This window comes from Electrona antarctica (assembly GCF_951216825.1).
Source record: "Electrona antarctica genome assembly, chromosome: 20".
Taxonomy (NCBI): Eukaryota; Metazoa; Chordata; class Actinopteri; order Myctophiformes; family Myctophidae; genus Electrona; species Electrona antarctica.
Window position 1 is genome coordinate 12,465,886 of NC_136801.1, and position 24,296 is coordinate 12,490,181.

At 43.6% G+C, this 24,296-nt stretch overlaps 1 protein-coding gene across 1 annotated transcript in view; it reads left to right on the top strand.

Annotated features, from left to right (window-relative positions):
• pou6f2 (POU class 6 homeobox 2) overlaps window positions 1-24,296 on the top strand; it is a gene marked incomplete at its 3' end in the record, with an annotated part of 115,957 nt that overhangs the window by 86,821 nt on the left and 4,840 nt on the right. The window contains exons 8-10 of the mRNA XM_079489319.1: window positions 6,287-6,493; window positions 11,828-11,984; window positions 15,783-15,951. Coding sequence (XP_079345445.1) covers window positions 6,287-6,493; window positions 11,828-11,984; window positions 15,783-15,951 — 533 coding nt within the window. The remainder of the gene's footprint in view (window positions 1-6,286; window positions 6,494-11,827; window positions 11,985-15,782; window positions 15,952-24,296) is intronic.

A 24,296-nucleotide genomic window follows, 5' to 3' on the forward strand; every position in this document is an offset into this window, starting at 1 on the left:
TCTCCGTCCTATTTATCAATCTCTGTCTCGGGCAACTGACCGTGAACTTGAACTTGACGGTGATCTCCGTCTGGGGCCCTTAAACTGTTAATGATGGTAGTAGAAGTAGAGTATGTTAATAAATACAATATAACTCATACAATCTGTAAGGTAGAGTGTTAATACATACAATATAACTCATACAATCTGTATGGTAGAGTATGTTAATAAATACTATAACTTATACAATTGGTGTGGTAGTTTGTTGTCTGCCTACTCTTCTATTGAGACATTTAGATCGTGTCAAAGGTTGAGTGTCTCAACTAGACACAGGATCTGACACGAAGTTTGACCTGATGGTCAAGATTCAATTCAGAAGTAGGCAGGCTCTATTAGCTCACTGGAAAGAAAATGTCAGCACTTAAGCAGAATAAACCTAGGTTCAAATCCAGGGGTAGAAGAGGAGAGTTACATGGTGCTGCTTTAACGGGTTAACCCATTCTGGGCGGGAAGCCGGGAACCCGTTTTGGTGTTTTAACTAAGCATTATGTTATACTTTAGCTATTGAAAAATAGCAGATCTACAAGCTCATAGCGCGCCACCGAGTGGCGCGCTACGAGCTTGTAGGTCTGCTATTTTTGAAAAATCGTGAAAATGCGGCACAAATCTTTGAATATATATTCTTTCAGAGCGAACGTTTTTTTAATATCGACGTCAGGCCTAAACGGGTTAAAGCCCTTGATGTTAAACGCTGGTAATGATACAGTATGGAGCCTCGGTGCGGCTCCGAGGCAGCCTGGAGCTACTGGGGGACAGATCGCCATGGATATGGATTTGATGGGACGCTCTGTGCTTTTGTAGTATCTTGGCGGCTGACACTGCCTGACATAATCAGGTCACTAAGACGGTCAAAGCCCTGAGCTATAGCCTTTGCTGCCCCTCCTCATTATTATTCCCTGGCATTATTCAGAGAGGGGGGAGGGCGGGGGCTGGCTGTGACTTGTACCACCACCCCTATATCAGAGGGTCGGTCCCCCCCCCCCTGTTCTCCCTATAAGCTTCCTTCCGCCCCCATATATTTGGGGCTAATGTTTACCAGTGTTTTGCGAGATTCTGATATTTTTGCAGTGGATTTCACGGGAGAAACAAGCAACCCGGTCTATGATGAAAACAAGCCCAAATGAAGCGACTATAGGGCACATGAATTCTTCAATCCGATATGCATTGGATATTTGAAAATAGTCTATTTTCAAAACATATCTTGAAAAAAGTTGCACATTTTTTAATATTGTTAATAAACATTTTAACTACACAGATGGCAAGGGCCGATCCCTAGCACAAAATATTTTCAGATGGGGGTCGTGAATGGAAACAAAACCGCAAGTACTTTTTTTGTGCTATCCTTTTAGACAAAGTGTTTGGCTTTGCATTCCTGTCTAATAAAGTATTCAATCAATCAATTTGAATGCCAGGAATTTTAAAAACAAACTAGTTATCATTTTTTGGGCGGAATTCATGGACAGTGTGTCCTTTTTTACCTCTTTTGTTCTCAACGTCTTATAAAAGAGATGCGTTCATGAATGTGTCTGGAAGACCTTGGAAATGTGTTCGCTTTGATCTTGTTTTTTTAATTTATTTTTTTAATGTAACTACTACAGTACATTAGTCCCCAGGCTTTTTAGCCTCTGAAGAGAGAAAATCGATAAGCTTCTTTTATTTTCTTGGTAACTAAAATGTTAATTAAGCAAAGAAAATACTGTTAATACGGTTACATTGTCAGTTTTAAGAATATCCTCCTCCTCCTCAGTAATTTCTCATTGAAGAGCACTAAAGGCCTAGCCTGACAGCAAGTCGCTGGTTCGATTCCTGAGCCTGACAACCTTTGATGCGTGTCACTCCCTGTCTCTCTCTCTCCTTGTCGCTGTCCTTCTCCACTATATACTATCCAAATAAAGGCAAAAAACACCCCCAAAAATAGGTAAAAAATAGGTTCCTCATTGTAGCCTACAGTTTTAATACCTGGCACTCTTATATATATATTTATAAAACAAATCTGTTCCCTGTGAATTATTTACTTCACCTTCGGCTTCTATCCTGGAGAAAATAGAAAAAGATTTCTTTCAAGGATGACCTGAAAAGGGTATCGCCTGCATGCCTTGAACGGTGCATGGTCTACTCTGTGTGTGGGGAAATCCCACTTCTGTTAACCCCGGTGCCTTGTGGTTGTGTTTGGTGTGTTAATCTAACCTCCCTCAACGGCTGCACTTCCCTTCACTGTGTCTCCTCTGCCTTTGGTGGAAAAGGCATGTAGGGCCCCCAGGGCCAGGGTTGCCATGTCTGCTTATTATAAGCGACTTTGGGCGTGTAAATATTGGTAGTTGCTTGAATGTGTTTGGAAATGTGTTCGCTTTGATCTTGCATTGCATTTTTTGGGGGGCTTGTTTTTAAAGAGTCATTATTTGGGCTCGCTTCCGACAAAAAAAAAAAGCCTGGGCGAACACCTCAGGAAAAGTGGCATAGGAGTGCTAACCAATAAGTGCATAGGTGGTGGTGATTATTTCCTCAGCCTAGTAGGAATGTGCGTGCAATATTTCCCTCAAATTGCACTCTGCATTCATGATTTGAGGCATTTTGTTCAAAACGGGCCAATGCTGCAAACGTTGGAAGCCAATGTTAGCCAATTCGGATGGAATATGAAATACCGGACACATCCATCTTGATCACATGACTATAGACTATAGATACATGTGTACCGTGTGTACAGAGACAATTCATTTCCTATAGGTCAATGGACCCTCAGAAAAATAATAAATACACTATTGTATAACCTGATACTGGCCTCCCAAAGTGTACAACTAGTTTAAAGCCAATAGTTCAATAGAGGGAGAAATGTCCAGAGAGAGTATCCACTGTATGGAAATGTGCATTAGATCATTGTGAACCCCTACAAGGGCAAAAGGGGACAGAATGATGGAAGTCCAAAACTTCTTAAAACATTTCCCCACACGTGGGTTCTCAATTCACAGTACAGCACGGAGGATGGAGGAGAGAAAAGAATGGACATATTATTGCCTAGCGACCATGATGGCTTAAAGTCACAGATTGCCCTGGCCGGTGAGACGAGATGACATTTCTGTGGAAACAAGCGCCAGCATAATCTTAATGAGTTCTACATGGGCCGCAAGGGCAGGACACGGACGGCCCCATTATTTCTGGGGGTCCCCATCTGCTTAATTCTGCTTAAGAGAGAGAGAGAGAGAGAGAGAGAGAGAGAGAGAATGCCAGTCACTGTCACAGACGACATAGGAATCCTGTTGCATGAGAGGATGTTTTTCAATGCTGCAATCCCATTAAGTTACCCACCAGACTTGGCCCAAGGTGTGGCCCTGCATGTTGCCTAAAAGATAGATATCAGGTACGGACGGTCGCCCCTAAACCATCTCGCCCCTCGTTTTTTTCGTCCGCCGACCTCACGCCGATCGCTCAGTGCCGCGGTTGTGGTATTCTTTATTTTGTTTTACTGAGAATAAGGTTATAAATAAGTTTAGGGTTAGGCATAGTTTTACTGGGGTTAAGTTTAGGTATAGGGTCAGGTTTAGGCATAGTTTTAGGCATAATTTACTTAGGTTACTTTAGGAATACCAGGCCGCGCAGTTCCGCCGGCTGTACGCCGAGTTTGTAAAGGGGCGAGTAGCAACGCACGGTGGCAACGGCTGAGATGAGAGCCGAGCTGTCAGTACATCGCTCTTTTATTATGCTTATAGAACAACCACTTAGTCCAATGACGATGAATAATTGAGTGGAACAAGTGTCCCCCGCTGCACAGCACGAGGCAGGGGAAGGGACGGGGGCTACACAAGCGTCAGGCGGTGGCAATAAAATATGCTAAGTGGCAGGAGACTACATTACAGGGGGAATTTGTAGAGGCGACGCGGGGCGCGCAGAGAGAGAGATAAATTATCTCCCTTCTAATGTGAAGCAACGTAAGCAAATGAGCCGTGGCGGGATGAATTACAGATCGCCGGCCCACCTTTTCTCCGGCTGATCCTTCCCCATTATGTCAAAGAGAGGAGCAGGGGGGTGGAGACATGAGACAGAGGAGGGAGGGGGAATCAGATTAGCTATAGCCGTGGCGGAGCAGCAGCTATAAGGCCAGGGGGAGAGATAAAAGACCCAGCTGGTGTATGTGCACGCCTGCACGGTCAAAATATATAGCGTCTCTATCGAGTGGAAACCTCATATGTCCAAAACTGTTACTTTTCAGGCTTCAAATTAAAAGGTATCACAAAGTAGCAGATCCACAAGCTAAAAACACGTCGCTTCACGCCGCGTTTCTATAGCTTGTGGATGAGACTTGTATAGTGATACTTTTGTGTGACGCTGTGATCAAGCAGGGCATTCAATTACAAAAAAAACACGATGTGGAGAAGAGGTTTCCCGCCCCGACAGAAACAATATACTTTGTATGTTTGTTCTAATCTTAGTAGTGTAAAACAACACAGAAACACAATTGTAAATGGAATCCCCTTTTTATCAAAGAGGAGTCATGTTCAAAAGCACAGAGTGACTTGATTTTAGGTCAAGTAAGGCCCCCCTTTATAACCATATGCCTTGACCCAGACCACATGACACACAGCTTTAGAGAACGACGATGGGCTTCTCATCCACCCAGTGCCATAATGAGGCTGGGGTGGAGAACAGAGCTGTGTGGTGGTGGTGGTTGGCCTGCCTCTGGGAAGCACGGAAGCACCCATGACCCCTACAGATAACATTAACCTTCATCATGATGAAGAGGTGCTAAGAACCCAAAGCAGCAGCACTCTCTCTTGACAGTCACAGTCGCTGAGAGCTTAAAACACTGCAGTGACACACTCTGCCATTCCCTTTGATCTGGCCCTTCCTGAGTACAGCCACAGAGGAGAGGAGAGGAGAGGAGAGGAGAGGAGAGGAGAGCAGAGGAGAGGAGAGGAGAGGAGAGGAGAGGAGAGGAGAGGAGAGGAGAGGAGGGAGGATTGAGAAGGAGGGGAGGGGAAAGGAGATGAGATGAGATGAGAGGAGAGGAGAGAAGAGTGGGGAGGGAGAGGAGAGGAGAGGAGAGGAGAGGAGAGGAGAGGAGAGGAGAGGAGAGGAGAGGAGAGGAGAGGGAGGTCTTGAGGAAGAGGTACTGTATGAGGGGGTGGGAACACATGGACCCAGTGTAAAAGCTGTGTTGGAACTGCAGGACCATCTTCTCTTGTCTATAGTTCTCCTCTCTGTGATTCCCTGCTGACTATGTTTCTATATGTTTGCACGCACACACACACACACACACACGCACACACACACACACACACAGGTATTCAGCGTTAACCTTTGCAGTGTGCTCCCAGCAGGCTGTAAAACCACCCTAGTGACTGATGATCAGTGGACACTTCTACATATACGTACGTCTCTCTCTCTCTCTCTCTCTCTCTCTCTCTCTCACTCTCTCTCTCTCTCTCTCTCTCTCTCTCTCTATTCTCGTTGATACAACCAGGCTCTCAGGAAGCCTGGTTGTAACAGCAACCAGATATAGTAACAGGTCATTGTTACAACCTGGAGATACTAACAATAAGCTAATCGTTTGAGCCAGGCTCAGGTGCACTCATGGGATATAAGTGCTGATGACGATCCCCTCGCCTCCTACCTGTTGGCAGACGAAGCGACACAAACACACCAGTCAGAGGAGGATGTAGTTAGCATCATACAAAACAGTGGTTCTCAACCAGTGGTCCGTGGTCCTTGAGGGGGTCCCAGGTGGTCCTCAGCTAAATGATAGAGAGTTGGTAACCAAACCAAGCCCTTAGATCTTTAACTCTTGAGAGTGTGAAATGAAACCGTGGCTCTTAATGCAGAATAAATAATGGGCCTTGATATGAATAGGGTTGAAAACCACTGCTATAAAAGCAACCCAGCTGATTGTGTCTCTTCTCTCTCCCTCCCCTTTGTAGATAATTGGAACAATCCCACTGATGCTCATTTTACACTCTCAAGAGTTACATTATTGTTAAACATCTGCTTTCCTTAAGTTCATTTACAAGAAGTCTACACAATTAGAGTGTAGAATGTAGAAGAATTGTTATCTCTCCCACGGTACCAACATCAATACAGCATGGAGATGTGTACATATTCTTTAGTTTTGGGTCTGAAAAGGCTAAATGGCATCAAATGGTCGTCCGTGGCTCAAATGCAGAATAAATAATGGGCCTTGATATGAATAGGGTTGAAAACCACTGATGTAAAAGCAACCCAGCTGATTGTAACTCGTCTCTCTCCCTCCCCTTTGTAGATAATTGGAACAATCCCACTGATGCCCAACTCTGCAGCCAGCCAATCAGGGGCCGGCTGCAACTCGGCGATGCAGGTGCAGCCAATTACACCGCAGCTGCTGACCAATGCTCAAGGCCAGATCATCGCCACGGTGATCGGGAACCAGATCCTGCCTGTCATCAACACCCAGGGGATCACTCTGTCACCAATCAAGCCTGGACAGCAGGTACTGTAACTCATAAACGCACGTACGCACTCGCACGTACACACGCACGCACATACAGAGATAGAGAGAGAAAACACAGATCTTATGCATTGTGTTTTATTTAGGGAAGCACGAACGGCCCGATAATTCTCGGCCTGATTTCATGAATTATATACCGTAATATTTGCGCGCGTTATGCATGTGCACAAAGATTCGCACGTGCATGTAGGGGTGCCCTTCCAGCTTCAGTGCCCAGGGGCCCTCAGAGGTGTTAAGTCTCCCACTTTCCACTTCTATTCCCACTGTATCAGTTATCATTAATCTCTGTTAAAACCTAGTGGTCCTGGACTAGAACACTACTACTACTATACTCTATATGCACCCAATGCAAACAATCAAACAGAACTAGCCTGGCCAGTTTTGTCGCTGTGAGTCTTGCGTTGTGGCTTCTTATTTTGACGAAAACTTTAACAGACGCCTTGAGAGTGTGACAGCTCTTTCATCCACAGTCATATAACTCTCAGTTGCATCATCTCACTGTTTGGCAGCCATTATCTTCAGTGAAAATCGCTCAAATTTAGTGTCTCGGCACAGTTCAGATTACTGATACGGTGGTGACTTCTTCGGGCACAAATCAAAGTCTGTCGAACGTTTCATGTTTTCCTTTTGTTTGTTCCTTTCCTCAATGTAACAGATTATTATTATTATTTTTCTCTCTTTTCTTTTTTTTTGCACACGTGATTGCACACGTGTCTGTATGTGCATGCTTCTCTGTGGGCGCGCGTAATAATGTGAGCGCTTGTCAGGAAACCTTTCGCTCTTGCAGACCCCTGAAGAGCTGAACAAAAAACCCATCACTTTTCATCACCCCATTTATAAAACTATCACGCACGCACGCACGCACGCACGCACGCACACACGCACGCACGCACACACACACACACACACACACACACACACACACAGTCACACGTTTTAACGATTTATTTATGTCCACATAGAGGAAATTGCATACAAGGACATAAATAGTTCAGGTGCAGCAAAGTTACATCAACAAAATCAAGGCATATGTCCTCATTCACGATACAGCAAGCATGTCATGTCACCCAGCATTCCATGGGCACAAGGAGTAGTGTAACCTGCATCCTAAGTTCGAAACCCCCTCTAACAACCAGTCAGCGGGTATGTCCCAGGCTGGACCACCAGAGGAAACCATTTCCCAGTCCACTCCTGCATTGCCACCCGGTGTGGCAACACACACACACACACACACACACACACACACACACACACACACACACACACACACACACACACACACACACACACACACACACACACACACACACACACACACACACACACACACACACACACACACACACACACACACACACACACACACACACACACACACTCCTTCCTCTGGCCCTGCCCCCCCTCCCTCTCTCTCTCTCTCCTCTCTCATCCTCAATCACACTCTCTCAAACCCTCTGATTTGTCCTCTCTGACTGCAGCCGTTTGAGTTTCTCTTTGATCAGATGTTTAAAGGGAGAGAGAACCTCTGTGTCCAGCATTAAAAAAAAAGAAAAAAATACACATCAGTATCACCATGTTAATTAATTGTCTGTTTTGTTTTGTTTCGTGTCGTCTTTCTTTGCACAGTATAGAGTTTGGCTTATAGGCCTACATGCACGGTAACTCTTCCCCCTCGCCCTCCCCCCCCCCCCCCCCCCTTCCTCCTTTTTCTAGTATCTATACTGTGCTACTGTAAGGGTGCAGGAAGGGAGCCACACACACACACACGCGCACACACACAGGGACACACCCCGTTCAAAATGCTATTGCCTTCATGGTAATGACATCGTCAGTGCTGAATTACAGGGTATAGCGGTTTATGGCAAAGGGCCTCCTCAGTTTGCTAGGATGGATGGATGAACCCGCCGCGGACGCCCTAATTGTCACCATGGCCACACGGCACACTCAATCACACTCCTGAATGAATTAATGCATATGTAATAATCTTTATGCTTTTGTCGCCACCTCAAAGCCGTCCTCGTGTACACATTGTTCCAACGGGAGGGCATAATTTACGGTTGTCAGAAGGAGCTTCATGCAGTCTAGAAATATTCCCAGTGAAGCCAGATAATTCTACCCGGGGCCTGTCAACAGCCACTGACAGTGTGTGCATCGCTGTTGACATCCCCCCCCCCACCCCCCCCCACCACCCCCCAAAAAAACCATCCAAACAAACACATGCCGCCGCGAGAGAAAATAATTAATAGCAAAAGAGGGATAGTGGAAAACGGAGCCAGCCTCTATAGCTTTTAGTGTGGCAGAGACGACGACCTTCACTTCCAGCGCAGCGAAGAGAGACGCGTGTATACGGTTACACACCCCGTCTTGATGTTGTAAGAGCAATTCCAATGTGCATTAACCCATTTAGGCCTGACATCGAAAAAAAAAAAACGTTCGCTCTGAAATAATATATATTCAAAGATTTGTGCCGCATTTTTACGATTTTTCAAAAATAGCAGACCTACAAGCTCATAGCGCGCCACTCGGTGGCGCGCTATGAGCTTGTAGATCTGCTATTTTTCAATAGCTAAAGTATAACATAATGCTTAGTTAAAGGTATATTCAGTGATTTCGCTTCATTCAAATATGAACACTTATTTTTTCTTTTTATTTGGATAATCCTTCCTACTATAGAGTGTGCTGACCATATAAGGAGTCCCCAGTGAGCCCCTGGGGTCAAAAAACCCTAGTTTCAGTTTTGGTGGCGGGTGGCAAAGCCTTCATCCAATCAGGATGAGAGGGGCCTTCCTCCAATCATGTGTGGGGGCGGGACTTGGTGCACATGCTGTTGCACTTCCCCCCACTGTAGAGCGTGTGCATGTGCACATTTTGTTACCGGGGCGGACTGGGTGGTTTTCCAAATCACCCAAATCACTGAATGCTCCTTTAAAACACCAAAAGGGGTTCCCGCCCAGAATGGGTTAAACATGAAAATACATCGTTTTTTCCCCCGCCGCCGTCTGTAGTGCATCGCGCGGCAGATCATGAATTATGTTTGATACGGAGGAGGAGGGAGGACCGCTGTGTCCACAATCTCCACATGTTTCTGCCACGGGCTGCTATTAGCTTCCACACCGCACGTCTGATGACGGGAGGAAACGCACCCTAATTGTCATGAACCGCTCTCACTCCAAAGTGCTGTGTGTGTGTGTGCGTGTGTGTGTGTGTGTGTGTGTGTGTGTGTGTGTGTGTGTGTGTGTGTGTGTGTGTGTGTGTGTGTGTGTGTGTGTGTGTGTGTGTGTGTGTGTGGAGGGGGTGGGGGTGGTGGCAGCCGAATATACAACCGCTGTGGCTGAGCCAGCACCTATGCCAGCTCCTTCCAGACAGCGTTGCCAGATTCATTGTGCAAGGCAAATAAGCAGCCAGGTCTATGAAAGCGAGCCCACGAGAAGCGACTATACAAATTATAGGCTCACATAAGCACTTTACAAGCTAGTTGCATTGGCTATTTCACAACCTTTGCTATTTTCAAAAATGATCTTGAATATTGTTTTGGAACATTTAGCAACACAAATCTGGTTGGGGGGTGGGGGGGTCACAACATATTTTAGATGGAAGGGGGAGAGTCCGGACAAATACATATAATTTGGGGGCACGGTGGCGCAGTCGGTAGCGCTGTCGCCTCACAGCTAGAAGGTCCTGGGTTTGACTCCCGCTGGGGGTGCTGGGAGCGTGCTCTCTCCTCCGCGTCATCAGTGCCCATGCCCTGGCTGGGGTTGGCAAAAGAAATGTCCACGACGCACAAATGGGTCGTTTGTGCCCATTTGTGCCCGTTTGTTCCCATCGTTTGGGAACCAGTGGGATATAGGGTCTGGTGGGTCGTCTTTTGTAGTATTGACACTGTCCTCCACACACTGTCACTCTAAAAAGTGTGGCTGCCATTATTATAGTCGTCATCATCATGTCTGGTCATTTGATGTGTATGTGCAGTTGGAAGTGGCTAATTCAGTAATTGGCATTATTGACTTATTGCTGCGTCCCCCTGCAGCTTGCGATAATTCAATGATTAATGTGTAATTGCACATTTGTTTCCCTTTGCAGGATCAATCAAGGTCTATCTATCTAAGATGGCTGTTGACATGATATTGTGCTGATATAAGTGGGCATGCTTTTCCTCTCTGTCGGGTGGAAACCTCATATGTCCGAAACCTTTACTTGACTTTTCACGATGTAAATTCAAAAACAGCAAAAGTAGCAGCTCTGCAAGCTTGAAACTATTCGAGCTTGCGGACCTGCTATACATTTGATGCTTTTGTGTGACGCTGATGTACGATCAAGCAGAGCGTTGATTTACGGAAAAACACAAACAGTTGGAATATGGAGATGAGAGGTTTCAGCCAGACAGCAACGTTTTGCTTCATCAACCTGCGACCTGCATGCGTACGTATTGTATACATGCGTGCGTGCATGTGTGCGTGCATGTGTGCGTGCGTGCGTGCGTGTGTGCGCCCGTGCGTGCGTGCGTGTGTGCGTGCGTGCGACCATTTTGTAAATGGGTTGTACATTCGGCCAGTGATGGCCACAGCCGGGCCCATGGAAGACGCATTCCTTACCAAGGTGCTCAAGTATGCCCATGCAGGCCAAGAGCTATAATAAGGCTAAATTCTGTTCAGTGTCTGTGGTAATTAGCAGTCGCCACATACATTATGGAGGAGATGATGCTTTCTAGCTAAGAGATCCTTCAGCTGTACCGTTTGTAGCAAAAGCCTGTAAATAAGCTATAAGAGACCCTTCGGTTGTACCGTTTGCAGCAAAAGCTTGTATATATCTAAGACACACACAGAAGAATTAAAACCCTTGTACTTTTTGTGTCAAAAGCGCTCAAACTTTCTTTCTTTTCCTGCCTTGATCTCCCCCCTCTCTTCTTCCCTGCAGTAAAACTGTGATGGGACAATAAAGCAGATTCTGATTCTATCCGTGATCTGTATGCTGAAACATTATTGTTGAGTTTCCCAAGTTTCTGCATCTACCACTGTTTGTGTTCAAGAATGTCTTGTTAAAAAATAAGTGAACGGCATATAAAGATAGTGTTGTGTTCAAGAATGTCTTATTAAAAAATGTGAACGGCAAATAAAGGTGTGTGTGTGTGTGTCTGTGTGTGTGTGTGTGTGTGTGTGTGTGTGTGTGTGTGTGTGTGTGTGTGTGTGTGTGTGTGTGTGTGTGTGTGTGTGTGTGTGTGTGCGCGTGTGTGTGTGTGACGCGTGCGTGCGTGCGCGCGCACGTGTGTGTGTGCACGTGTGCATGCATGCGTGTGCGTGCGTGCGTGTATCCATCCAGCTGCCCTGCAAGGCTCAGCAGGGTCAGAGCGGTCCGTCTCCGTCGCAGCAGGCCAGCCTCCACATGGCCCACAGACAGAGCCCTCTCCACCAGGCCTCTTCCTCATCGTCCACCTCCTCCTCTTCCTCTGCCCTCAGTGTGGGACAGTTAGTCAGCAGTAAGTAGTGTCCAACGCAACACACACAGCCAGGCACAAGAGCACGCACGCACGCACGCGCGCATGCACACACGCAGGCAGGCAGGCAGGCACGCACGCACGCACGCACGCACGCACGCACGCACGCACGCACGCACGCACGCACGCACGCACGCACGCACACACACACACACACACACATATATATTATAAAACCTTGCATACTGTAAATGCATAATTTTCTGGTTGATGGAAATACATTTGATCACATTTAAGACGATTTAAGACTTTTTAAGGACCTGCGGGAACCCTGTCAATGTCAGGCTGAAGTTCAAAGCTTATCTGTGCCTGTGCTGTATAGTGTATACATGTTATTCTATTGAACAGAGAGCAGTTGCAGTAATCGTAATGAACGAATATTCCTTAATTACATCCAACATAAGTACACATGCACCTACTGTAGATTACAAGTCTGTTACTATGAGAGAAGTACAATTATGCATTATCCCTGGGAATCCACACAGTATTTAACAGGTCTATTTGGTTCCATGTGTACACTCAGAGTTACAGACCTGTAATACCATGCAGTAAGACGCCCTGAGGGCTATAGAGCACATTTAAAACAACAGTGTTGTTACAGTCAGTAAACAAACTTATAAATATGCTTTAAGGGTCCATTTGGACCGTTGGTGGTCCCCCGGACCTGACGTTGAGAACATATACCACATGGCTTGTAAACTGCATGTAATATCGAGTGAAGCTTCCTGAACACAGCATATTGCTTACTGTAGCATTAGTGTGAGATTTATGGCAAATTTGTTAAATTAACATCACCGCTCGGGCACTGAACATGACGGACATGCCGTGCTTACATGGCTCTCAGTATAGGAAGCTTGATTGATCCAACCCTGTCCTAGTCTACGTGGGTTATTTCTCCCTGGCTATGTCAATTCCGAAGTTGTGTGTGTTTATATAATGAACATAAGCTTCACTCTCTCATTGCCCGGGCACTTGGCCAGAGCCTTATAAATCACTAGGCTACAGCCTGTCAGCATGCCCTCGTCTTAAAAAACTATTTTATTCAGATAAATTTCATTTGTCAGAGTCGATTCTCTTAAGCTCCAGGTAAACTAATTTCAGAGGCAACTACAATGCCGGGCAATGTAATAGAAACGAAGTTGCCATTGATCAACTGTTTGTAGACATTTTAGTTTAGTTTGTTGCTTGCCCCTTCCTTGGCAAATATCCTATAAGCCAATTCCGAGGCTGCACAATGGAGCAGTCCTATCAGTCCGATTGTTTAATGAAGTTAATGTTTTCTCCTGAAAGTAAAAGCCATCTATCCTCAATATGCTTATATAGTGCACAGCGCAAATCCCACGACGAGAGTGTCATCCGTACGTGACAACGTATATACTGCTATTGTGCACCGACAGTCCGATTTATTTCTAGAGATGTACCGATACCATTTGTTACTTCCCAATACCGATTCTGATACGCATAACTTGCGTATTGGTCGATACCGAGTAACGATCCGATACCGAAGATAATCTGGGACAGTGGCTCTCAAAGTGGGGTCCAAATGGACCCTTATAGGTTACGGGTCTATTGGGTTTCATTTGTACACTCAGAGTTATGGGGTTCCTTGAAATTAAAAAAGTTTGAGAACCACTGATCTAAGAATAAATAAAAATGTATGTGCAGTCAGGAAAATAATACAGTAAGAGTATAAAACAGTAGTGCAACGCCAACTGAAGCATTCAAAATAGTAAATGACTGTGAATGACATATCATCAGGTGATATTCTAGGCCACATTGGCAGCGTTGGTATCGGAACAACTCTATTTATTTCCCCCGGAATTATCAGCGAAGCAAAAATGCCACATCAAAACAAAAACTTGTGCTATTTAATATGAAGACCGCCTCAGTGGACAGTTTTCAACTATGAGCGCAAAGTAAAGACAACTCCTGCTTGGATCTCCCCTGAGAGATGAAGATGACGAAGGTGCTAATGCTCATCCCGCCGCCTTCAGTCAACTTAGGAGTCTTCGGTCCCTTGCCGCCTCTCCTTAACCCATTCTGACCTGAGATCAGATTCTAAAAATGTCTTCTACATCCTGACAGTTTTCTGAAAAAGCTATGTTTCTATGTCAGTCGTTCTTCGATTTTTCAAAAATAGCAGACCTACAAGCTCGTAGCGCGCCACTCGGTGGCGCGCTATGAGCTTGTAGATCTGCTATTTTTCAATAGCTAAAGCATAACATAATGCTAACACCAAAAAGGGGTTCCCGCCCAAAATAGGTTAATGTTCACACGTATGGAGGCGCGCACTGCCATTCCCGAATGCCACGCATCACTTATGAGGCACTGCGAGATGGCAGCGCCATAGATTTTTGCTTAAATACGCATGGAGGATTCCTTTTAATAATTCATTGATAATGACCAAGATGAATAATTCAGGGGCATAAACTTTGCTTTGGTAAGCAGGATGCCAGGGCACCTGACATTGATGTACAATGTGAAATCGCTTTTTATTAGCCGGGAAATTCTTCAAAAACAAATGCTCCAGGGAAGTTACGTTTTCAAAGAGGCTTAAATGTGGATGGAAAAAGCTGGTGGTGTACAAACAGCATTTCTCCCGTAGAGAGGAAAAAAAATGTGTATTTCTTTGAATGAAGATGGATATCATTTTTACCAACAACACACGCCTTTATGGCGTGGAGGTTGTCAGTTGTCATCCTCTTTGAATGGAAGGAGCAGGAATGATACTTTAATGCATTCCGGGATGCTTGCTTTTATTGTAAATGGGAGAATGTCTGTTTTCTTCAACACAGAAAGAGGAATGAAAAGGAATCCGGAGAATGCTGCCTTCTGCCCCACATCTATCTACCTTTTCAGTCCATCTGTGTCCATCCATTTGTGTCAATGTGCTTTTATAGTAGATTTATGTTTACTATGGCACATTTTTATCCGCACTCCAGAGGAGTGTATAGTATAGCATACAATATAGTAATGAATGAATGAATGAATCTAGGAGACAGCATAAAGCCGTAAAATAAATAATTTCTAATTACCTAATAGATTTGAACATTGCTTGTAGAAAAATAATGAACTTAAAGGTGGGATAAGTTATTTTATTTGGTTAAAATAAGTGTTATATAGCTCTATATTCTGATAGTACTCATTGCTATAAAGTGTTTGTTCAGTAACAGGTCTTTATCAAACAGAAAATGCATGTTCATGTTGGGATATCAATTTTATCCAATCGGGATAGAGAACTCACGACACGATACTGATTTAAACTAGTGAAATTGGAAGTGAAAAAACAAAGTATGAGCAGACAAACTCGTAACTGGAACACTGTGAAGCTGATGAAGCTGATGGACCTGAAATGTATTTTCTGTTCATTCATTTAAAGAGCTGGAGAGACAGGGAGAATCCTGTGACTGAACAAACACTCTATATAGCAATGATTACTATCAATATAGTGCTTTAACATAAAAACAAATCCAGTCCATCTGATTTCATTTTACGCTCTCAAGAGTTAAATTATTGTTAAACATCTGCATTACTTAATTTACAAGAAGTCTACACAATTAGAGAATGTAGAAGAATTGTTATTTTGATCAACTTTTGCCAAAAGCAAGGAATTGTAGACAAAATCTTATCCAACAACAACAAAATATGACTTAGTTTTGGATATGAGAGACTCAATCTCATCTAAATGAAATGGTGGTTCGTGGCTCAAATGCAGAATAAATAATGGGCCTTTGAAATGAAAAAGTTTGAAAACATATGTCCGTACGTGTTGCTTCATAGACCCCCAGACTGCGCCCAGTGAAGTGGACGGGGTCAACCTGGAGGAGATCCGGGAGTTTGCCAAAGCGTTCAAGATCCGCCGGCTGTCCCTGGGCCTCACCCAGACCCAGGTGGGCCAGGCGCTCAGTGCCGCCGAGGGACCTGCCTACAGCCAGTCTGCCATCTGCAGGTAAGAACAAGGACAACCCAAAAAAAAGGAGGAAAAAAAAGTACTCACATGTTTTTTTCTAAGTAAAAGTATCAATACTAGCAATGTAGAACTTCTCTGTTACAAGTAAAAGTCCGGAATTCAAAATTTGCTTGAGTAAAAGTGCAAAAGTATTTCCGTCATACTCATGATGTGCTTAGTACCAAAAGTAGAAAGAACTCATTAGGCATAAAGTGCAAAAGTATTTCCGTCATACTCATAATGTACTTAGTACCAAAAGTAGAAAGTACTCATTAGGCATAATGTACCATTTCACAAGTTTTCAAATAAATAAAATGTATAGAAATATTTTCAAAATAGCTGAGCTTTTCGGCTATTTTCAAATTGCCGAAATATATATGGGCTGAAGTGGTTAGTGTATGTTTTGTAATAATAATCATAATCTACAAAGTAACTAGTAACTAAAGTTTTCAACACAAAGTGGTCCACGTCTGGTCCAGGTCGTGCTACTTGAGTAAATAGTTACTTTACACCACTGACAACCACTGACGCAGAATTACGAACAAAATTGTAGAGTTCTGGTCCAAAATTACCAGACTTGTTCCGATACCGATACCAGTATTGGAGAAGCTGCCCATACTGCCTAAAATGCTGGTATTGGTATCGGCGAGTATGCCAGTCTACTGTATGGCGATCCGATACCATATCATTTATCATCACGTGATGCTATGTCAGTTACTGTAAAGGTCCATTTGGAACCCCCTAAAGAAACTAGCCTGGGTTCCAGACTGTATCGCTGCGTTCCGTGATTCTGAATTGTCACTCTCAGTCTTGACAGAGGCTGCTTGACTCGCATTTCATAACGTCAACTGTTACGTAGCCACGTTGTTGCTGATACGTCATCAGTCAGCGCCACTCTGTCCATGCTTGAGAGTAAAAACCTACGGTAAAAAGTAAACGATTCAGTAGTCCACTGTCAGATTCAGTAGTACAAAGAAAGACGGCTGTGTGGGGTGAGTTTAGTGGACGATAAGGGGACGTTGCAGGACAACAGCAGTAGCTGTGTGGGGTGAGTTTAGTGAACAATAAGGGGACGTTGCAGGACAACAGCAGTAGCTGTGTGGGGTGAGTTTAGTGAACGATAAGGGGACGTTGCAGGACAACAGCTGTAGCTGTGTGGGGTGAGTTTAGTGAACGATAAGGGGACGTTGCAGGACAACAGCAGTAGCTATGTGGGGTGAGTTTAGTGAACGATAAGGGGACGTTGCAGGACAACAGCAGTAGCTGTGTGGGGTGAGTTTAGTGAACGATAAGGGGACGTTGCAGGACAACAGCAGTAGCTGTGTGGGGTGAGTTTAGTGAACGATAAGGGGACGATGCAGGACAACAGCAGTAGCTGTGTGGGGTGAGTTTAGTGAACGATAAGGGGACGTTGCAGGACAACAGCAGTAGCTGTGTGGGGTGAGTTTAGTGAACGATAAGGGGACGTTGCAGGACAACAGCAGTAGCTATGTGGGGTGAGTTTAGTGAACGATAAGGGGACGTTGCAGGACAACAGCAGTAGCTATGTGGGGTGAGTTTAGTGAACGATAAGGGGACGTTGCAGGACAACAGCAGTAGCTGTGTGGGGTGAGTTTAGTGAACGATAAGGGGACGATGCAGGACAACAGCAGTAGCTGTGTGGGGTGAGTTTAGTGAACGTTAAGGGGACGATGCAGGACAACAGCCGTAGCTGTGTGGGGTGAGTTTAGTGAACGATAAGGGGACGTTGCAGGACAACAGCAGTAGCTGTGTGGGGTGAGTTTAGTGAACGATAACTGGACGTTGCAGGACAATAGTAGTAGCTGCACAGTGCGCATTGATACGTCAAACTGGTGTTTTTCCTCAAACCGCACCACAGACCAATCAGAAGCCAAGATTCCATTTCAACCTTCATATGTCCCACTTACCTGTGGAGAATAGGAGACTTTCCAGACTGAGTAGCGCAGTGACATTTTCAGATCTGCGGAACGCAGCGAATCAGGCTGGAACCCAGGCTATAAAATAACCACTTTGAAAACCACTGTGACCTAGACTTTTTACACACTGGTATCGGATCGGTACTCAGCACTATCGACCGATATGCAATTATGAAATTATTGAAATTGTGCAATTACAAAATATGTACCTACGATAATAATAATCTATGATTCATAACTAAAAATTCAGATAACTAAAAAAGTACTTTGCCTGACATAATGACATATTTGGAGTATTTCTTCAAAAATGTTTAGTTGGTGTTTTTCTATTTAAAAATAATATTCGGTTAGTCTCTGCGTTTCTCACCAGTCCTGTTTTGATTGTCTTGTTTTTTAATCTGCAGCAATCTGATCCTTTCTGTCAAGTGATAAATAAATTTAAAGTTTAGAGCATTAAAGTGGTCAAACTAGCAATATCCAATATCCAATATCCAAAAAAATCTCAATAGTCTTGGATTTTCATATAAAAGCAAAGGGTAAGCAATAAACAACAATCCTTCAACTCGTTGGCAGTATGCAGAACAGCAGAAACAAAATTACTAAAACATCATAATACATTTGCATATTGTGTTAATTGTTAATTGTTGGGAAACGGCACTAGTGCAGCGGCCTCCTTTCACACTGTTTTACATATCGTGACTTGACAATACAAACTTTTTTAGTACCAAAAGTAGAAAGTACTCATGAGATTTTATTTAGCTTTAATCCATGTTACCACTTGTACAAACTTCTCTAGTTGAATCAGAACAAATCTGAGATGGATTCATTTGGTCCTGAATTATCTGCTACAGTGACCTGATCTTTGGGGAACAATTTTAGGAATCAGAACTCAAGTCAAATCGCAACTCTCTTTACAGATCTTAGTGAAAAATCTCTGTCTTGTCTCCAACTGTTGGAAAATGGCACAACTACTGTAGCATTCTAACTTGCACAAAAAGAAGAGACTCCCATCTTAGCATTCTTACACTGGTTGCCAGCTGAGATTGAGGATCGATAAGATTCTATTGAATTCTATTGAAGTCAAATGTAGCCCCTTGCTACATTGTTAACCTTTGAACCCCTTATGAATTAGAGCAACAGTCTTACAGTACAGCTCAGGGCTGCCTGGCTACATTTAAACGTACTGTAGCTCTCCACCACACGGACGGCGACGGTGGTAAATGTTGGGAAGCATCTGTTCCCAAAAATCTGCTGTTGAATGGGCGGTGAGTAGACTGTTGCTTTACGTCGTAAATTGTAGAGAAGCTTTCGATGCCGGGCTTGTTGTTGAAAAAAGACATCAAGCCATAGTCTATATTTGTAGCACCATAGTAGCCGTCTGTCGGTGTCCACTCTCAGGTGCATTCCGCACATGTTTTTCACACCTTTCAAACGACTGATCTCCCGAGTTCATTCGACTGCCAGTCTGTAGTAATCTGTAGTCTGTTTGGTAGGACTAGGGAGCTACCTGGAGAATACATATATTCATTTGTGGGACCTTGACATGAAAATATTTGAGAACCACGGGTTCATTAGGAAGCAATTAGGAAGCATTAGGAAGCAAGTCCAAATAAGAAACTACGTTTTAGAAACAAGCCCCCAAAAACTACCAATAATTTACAAGCGACTTTACTGAAAAACAAGCTTGTACTTCGCCTATCCCATTAAGACCGGGCAAGCCTATGTGTAACAATTAAAACCGGGAAAGCATCTGCGTCATTTTAGATGTTGTACTGTATATAGCAAAAAAAGAAAACTTAGGTTAGGATTTAGAAGGCGGACTAGATCCGAAACAGGCCAAAAGAGCCAAACAGACTAGTCTCTTCATTGTGACTCTGCCTAATTTATAGGAACTGCTCTTCTCAGCCTTGAAAGAAAGAATGAAAGATGTTCTTGACGGCTGCTGCTGCCAGTTGACTCTGCACGAGGTGCAACCATTTATGTTTTGTCTCAGTTTAGCAGTTTAGCTGTTATTTTCTATGCATCTTCATAGTCCTTTATCGTTTCAATATTGTTTTATATCTCATCTCATCACTTGTATCACTTTGATTTGTTTATTTGCATTAGTTTGATAATACCGGTGTGCAAAGCAATTTGTAAACTCTGTTTTCAGAAAGCTTCTCCAAATCTCATGTCCAAAGCTGTTACTTTTCACTAGGGATGCACCAATATGGAAATTGTTGGCCAAGACTGATGATTAAAATAACAATTTAGCCGAGAGCCGATATTGATAGCGATATTTGTTTATTACTTGCACAAGCAGAGCGCAAAAGTAAGGTGGTCGTGCTGGCTTTTTTATGCGTATGCCGTGGTATATATACTGATTTTGAGAGTGACGTAATGAAGTTATACTGTATATCAATGCCGGGGTATAACTGGCTTTCGATGGTGACATAATAAAGATATGTTTCAGTGTCGGGTGGATTAAAGGTAATGTCTCTATGTATACATGTATGTAATCTGAAACCTATCTTTATTACGTCACCATCGAAAGCCAGTTATATCCTGGCATTGATACATATCTTCATTACGTCACACTCAAAATCAGTATATATACCACGGCATATGCATAAAAAACCCAGCCGACCACAGTATTATATAGTACTTTTCAACTTACAACTTACATACACATACATACGTTACCTGTTAGCTAACCAATATTGAAACATATCGTAATTACTTCACCATTGACGGCCAGTTATAACCCGACTTTAGCATTTAATTTCATTGTTTTACAGAGAGGCTGAGATTTGAAAGTTCGTAGCGGTCGACAGTAATTGCGCGCTCTGCAACGCACAAGTAGGCACTCGAGTTTTAGTTCTAGTTTAGTTTGTGGTGTTATTATTTCCCCCTTTTGTGCCAAGGAAGAAAATAAATCTGACCTCATGCTTCCTTCTATGCATGAGGAGTCCAAGCTGCTTCTTTTCACCTGACAGGGGAGAGTATCCCCGGCTGGACGTAGTGGAAGGAACACGTTGTTTCCGACCAGTTCCTTTCCCCTCCATCAGGCGCCCCGGCTGGCCAGGGGGAGGTAGTTTAGAGACCAGGATTACTGCATGTTTTTTTGTAAGGGTACCTACCTTAGGGGACACAGGGAGAACATGCAAACTCCACACAGAAAGACCGTTTCGCCAACCCTGCCTCGGGTATGGGCACACACCCCCAGCGCCCACAGCGTCCCCAGCGGGAATTGAACCCAGGACCTTCTAGCTGTGAGGCGACAGCACTACCGACTGTGCCACTGTGCCCCCAAAAATAATTCTGTCTTGATGCAAGTAACTTTAACAAGTGTCAACGAGCGTCAGCTGCACAGTGACACACCCCTCAGCTGTGCTGAACTGAAAGTGACTAGAGTTTAAAACAAAGCCCTCGAATATGACGTGATAATGTTTACTGTGATTATGGTAAGCTTACATTTCATATCACAAACACCATAGTGTAAAAACTCCTGTAACCTTTTTTTTGCCAATAGCGATAATGGCAAATATGCGACCGATATATCGGTGCACGATGCATCCCTACTTTTCAGATCTGCTACTTTTGATGATTTCGTGTGACGCAAGAGTAGGGCATTCATTTTACAAAATAAAATATATAATGCATATTATTTCCATATTACCACAGGTTAGCTGTCACTTCAGTAAGACTGCATATAGCAGCAGATGATGAAGCCACTCAGCCGTGTTAGTGCGCCTAATTGTTTGCCGCCTGGAACTGCCATTTCGTTTAACTTTAACAGACAAGATTAAGATATTAAATACATAATTAAACAACGTGACGAATTAAGTTCTCATGCACTTACTGTAAATCAAATCAAATCAAATCAAAGTTTATTTGTATAGCACATTTACATTGACCGAAGACAAACCAAAGTGCTGAACAAGAGCATGTAAACAAGAACAGAGCAACAACAAGAGCATGTAAACAAGAACAGAGCAACAACAAGAGCATGTAAACAAGAACAGAGCAACAACAAGAGCATGTATTGTAAAACAAGAACAGAGCAACAACAAGAGCATGTAAACAAGAACAGAGCAACAACAAGAGCATGTAAACAAGAACAGAGCAACAACAAGAGCATGTAAACAAGAACAGAGCAACAACAAGAGCATGTAAAGAAAAAAACAAACAAAAAAACAACAACAAAGCAACAAGTGAGAGCAAAAGTATATACAAACATGGTATAAGAAGGGTATTGTGAGTACTGTAAGTACGTCACGTCTTCTCCGAGTCCCCCCACCCCTCCCCCCACCCTGTGACCTGACAGCCCCATGTCGTTTGACTCGTTTATGCAAAACGATGCATCCCTACTTTTCAGATCTGCTACTTTTGATGCTTTTGTGTGACGCAAGAGTAGGGCATTCATTTTACAAAAGAAAATATATAATGCATATTATTTCCATATTACCACAGGTTAGCTGTCACTTCAGTAAGACTGCATATAGCAGCAGATGATGAAGCCACTCAGCCGTGTTAGTGCGCCTAATTGTTTGCCGCCTGGAACTGCCATTCCGTTTAAACTTTAACAGACAAGATTAAGATATTAAATACATAATTAAACAACCTGACGAATTAAGTTCTCATGCACTTACTGTAAGTACGTCACGTCTTCTCCGAGTCCCCCCCCCCCCCCCCCCCACCCTGTGCCCTGACAGCCCCATGTCGTTTATGCAAAACGCGCTGCGGAGTATTAGACACGAAAGCACTTTAAAGCATTAAATAATTACTAAGGCATACGATGGCCCGTTCACTCTGCTTTGGCATGAGAGAACTTGACAGGAGATGATCTGTTAATAAGATTACCATGTTTTACTGGGTGCCGAGAGGCTCGCTCATCATAAATGCTACAGTACATTACATATTCATAAGGTAATCAGACAATCTCCACTGTCGTCGGGTGGAAACCTTATATACAAAACAGTTTAACCCCCCCTCCCCCCCAAAAAAATACTTATTTTATATCAATTGCACACCCCAGCCTTGAATTTATGTATAATAATTTGATAACAGGATTTTTTTTAAAGGTAAAAAAATCACACCTGTGTGAACTGAGCGGTGCAACTATACCTTTATTATACAGTTTTATTGTTAGTTATACTTTTATTGTTATAGTTATTGTGCCATTGGGCCATTCATACGTGTTTGAACGGGTTAAAATCCAATGTTATTAGTTAGTTAACTTATTATCTAGTCACAAGCTCTTGTTAATACTTGTAATTGTTTCAATGTTCATAAAACCCACAGGCACACTTAACCACCTTCACTATAGAGAATATACGCATCACAACGTGTTGTGAGCTTGTAGATGGGGACAACATTCATTTATGAAAAACGATATGGAGATGTGAGGTCTCTCCCTGACAGCAACACAATACATCTCATCCCTCTCTGTACTCTTTACACTTGAATGATGACACTTATAATGACATATGAAGTATGTGAGCCACATCTATCAAAGACAACTCTGTTGTTTTTTTGGCTTTCGCCTTTATTTTATATTTTTGTATGGAGGGACAGACAGTAGGCTGACAGGAAATGGGGAGAGAGACAAGGTGGCTCGACTCCCAATTTTACCAGCCAAGGTGCCTGGACCACTGAGCCATGGCCCAGGCCGACAATTCTGTTTCATGTCAGACGAAGAGGCGTATATCAAATCATCACATTATTTAAAGAGGTAGTATAGCATAGTATAGTTAGTTAGTATATGAAAAACCTGCAAAACCTGTCTGTCTGTCAGGTCACGCCACCATATATGGCCATCAGCCCGTTACGCCTTGTGACACGTCACCTCTTCAAACCCTGTACACTCAAGACACTGCCCCCGCGGCCACCCTTAGATCTCCATATATGGAGCTGACCTGTTCTGACATTCCATATGTTGATCTAACCTCATCAAACCCTGTACACTCAAGACACGCTCCATATATGGCCAGACCTTATCAAACCCTGTACACTCAAGACACGCTCCATTGGTGACGCCCCCTTCTGTGACGCACGTGGCACTATGAGCGGACCGTGTTAAATAATCCCAAAAACTTCTGCCAAACCAGATGACACTGTGGCGTCGCTGCCTGTCAAGCATTAGCCTTTCAATCCGAGTGCCTCAGGATCGAATGCTTCACAGTGTTTATTTATCTTCTAATACGCGCCGCAAATTATTTTAATAGGATTAAGGTTAGGTTTAGGCATAATAGTTTTATGCCTTTTTATGTCACTCGGCCCACTTGGTGAGAAAAGACTACAGGAGTTAGGTAAAAAAAAAACTGTCAGCGTTGAGCAATATTTCCCACCAACGAGGAAAGTCGGGCAGTGCTGTCCTCTTGCAATGTGACGCATGACAAGGGATTGATTGATTGATTGATTGATTGT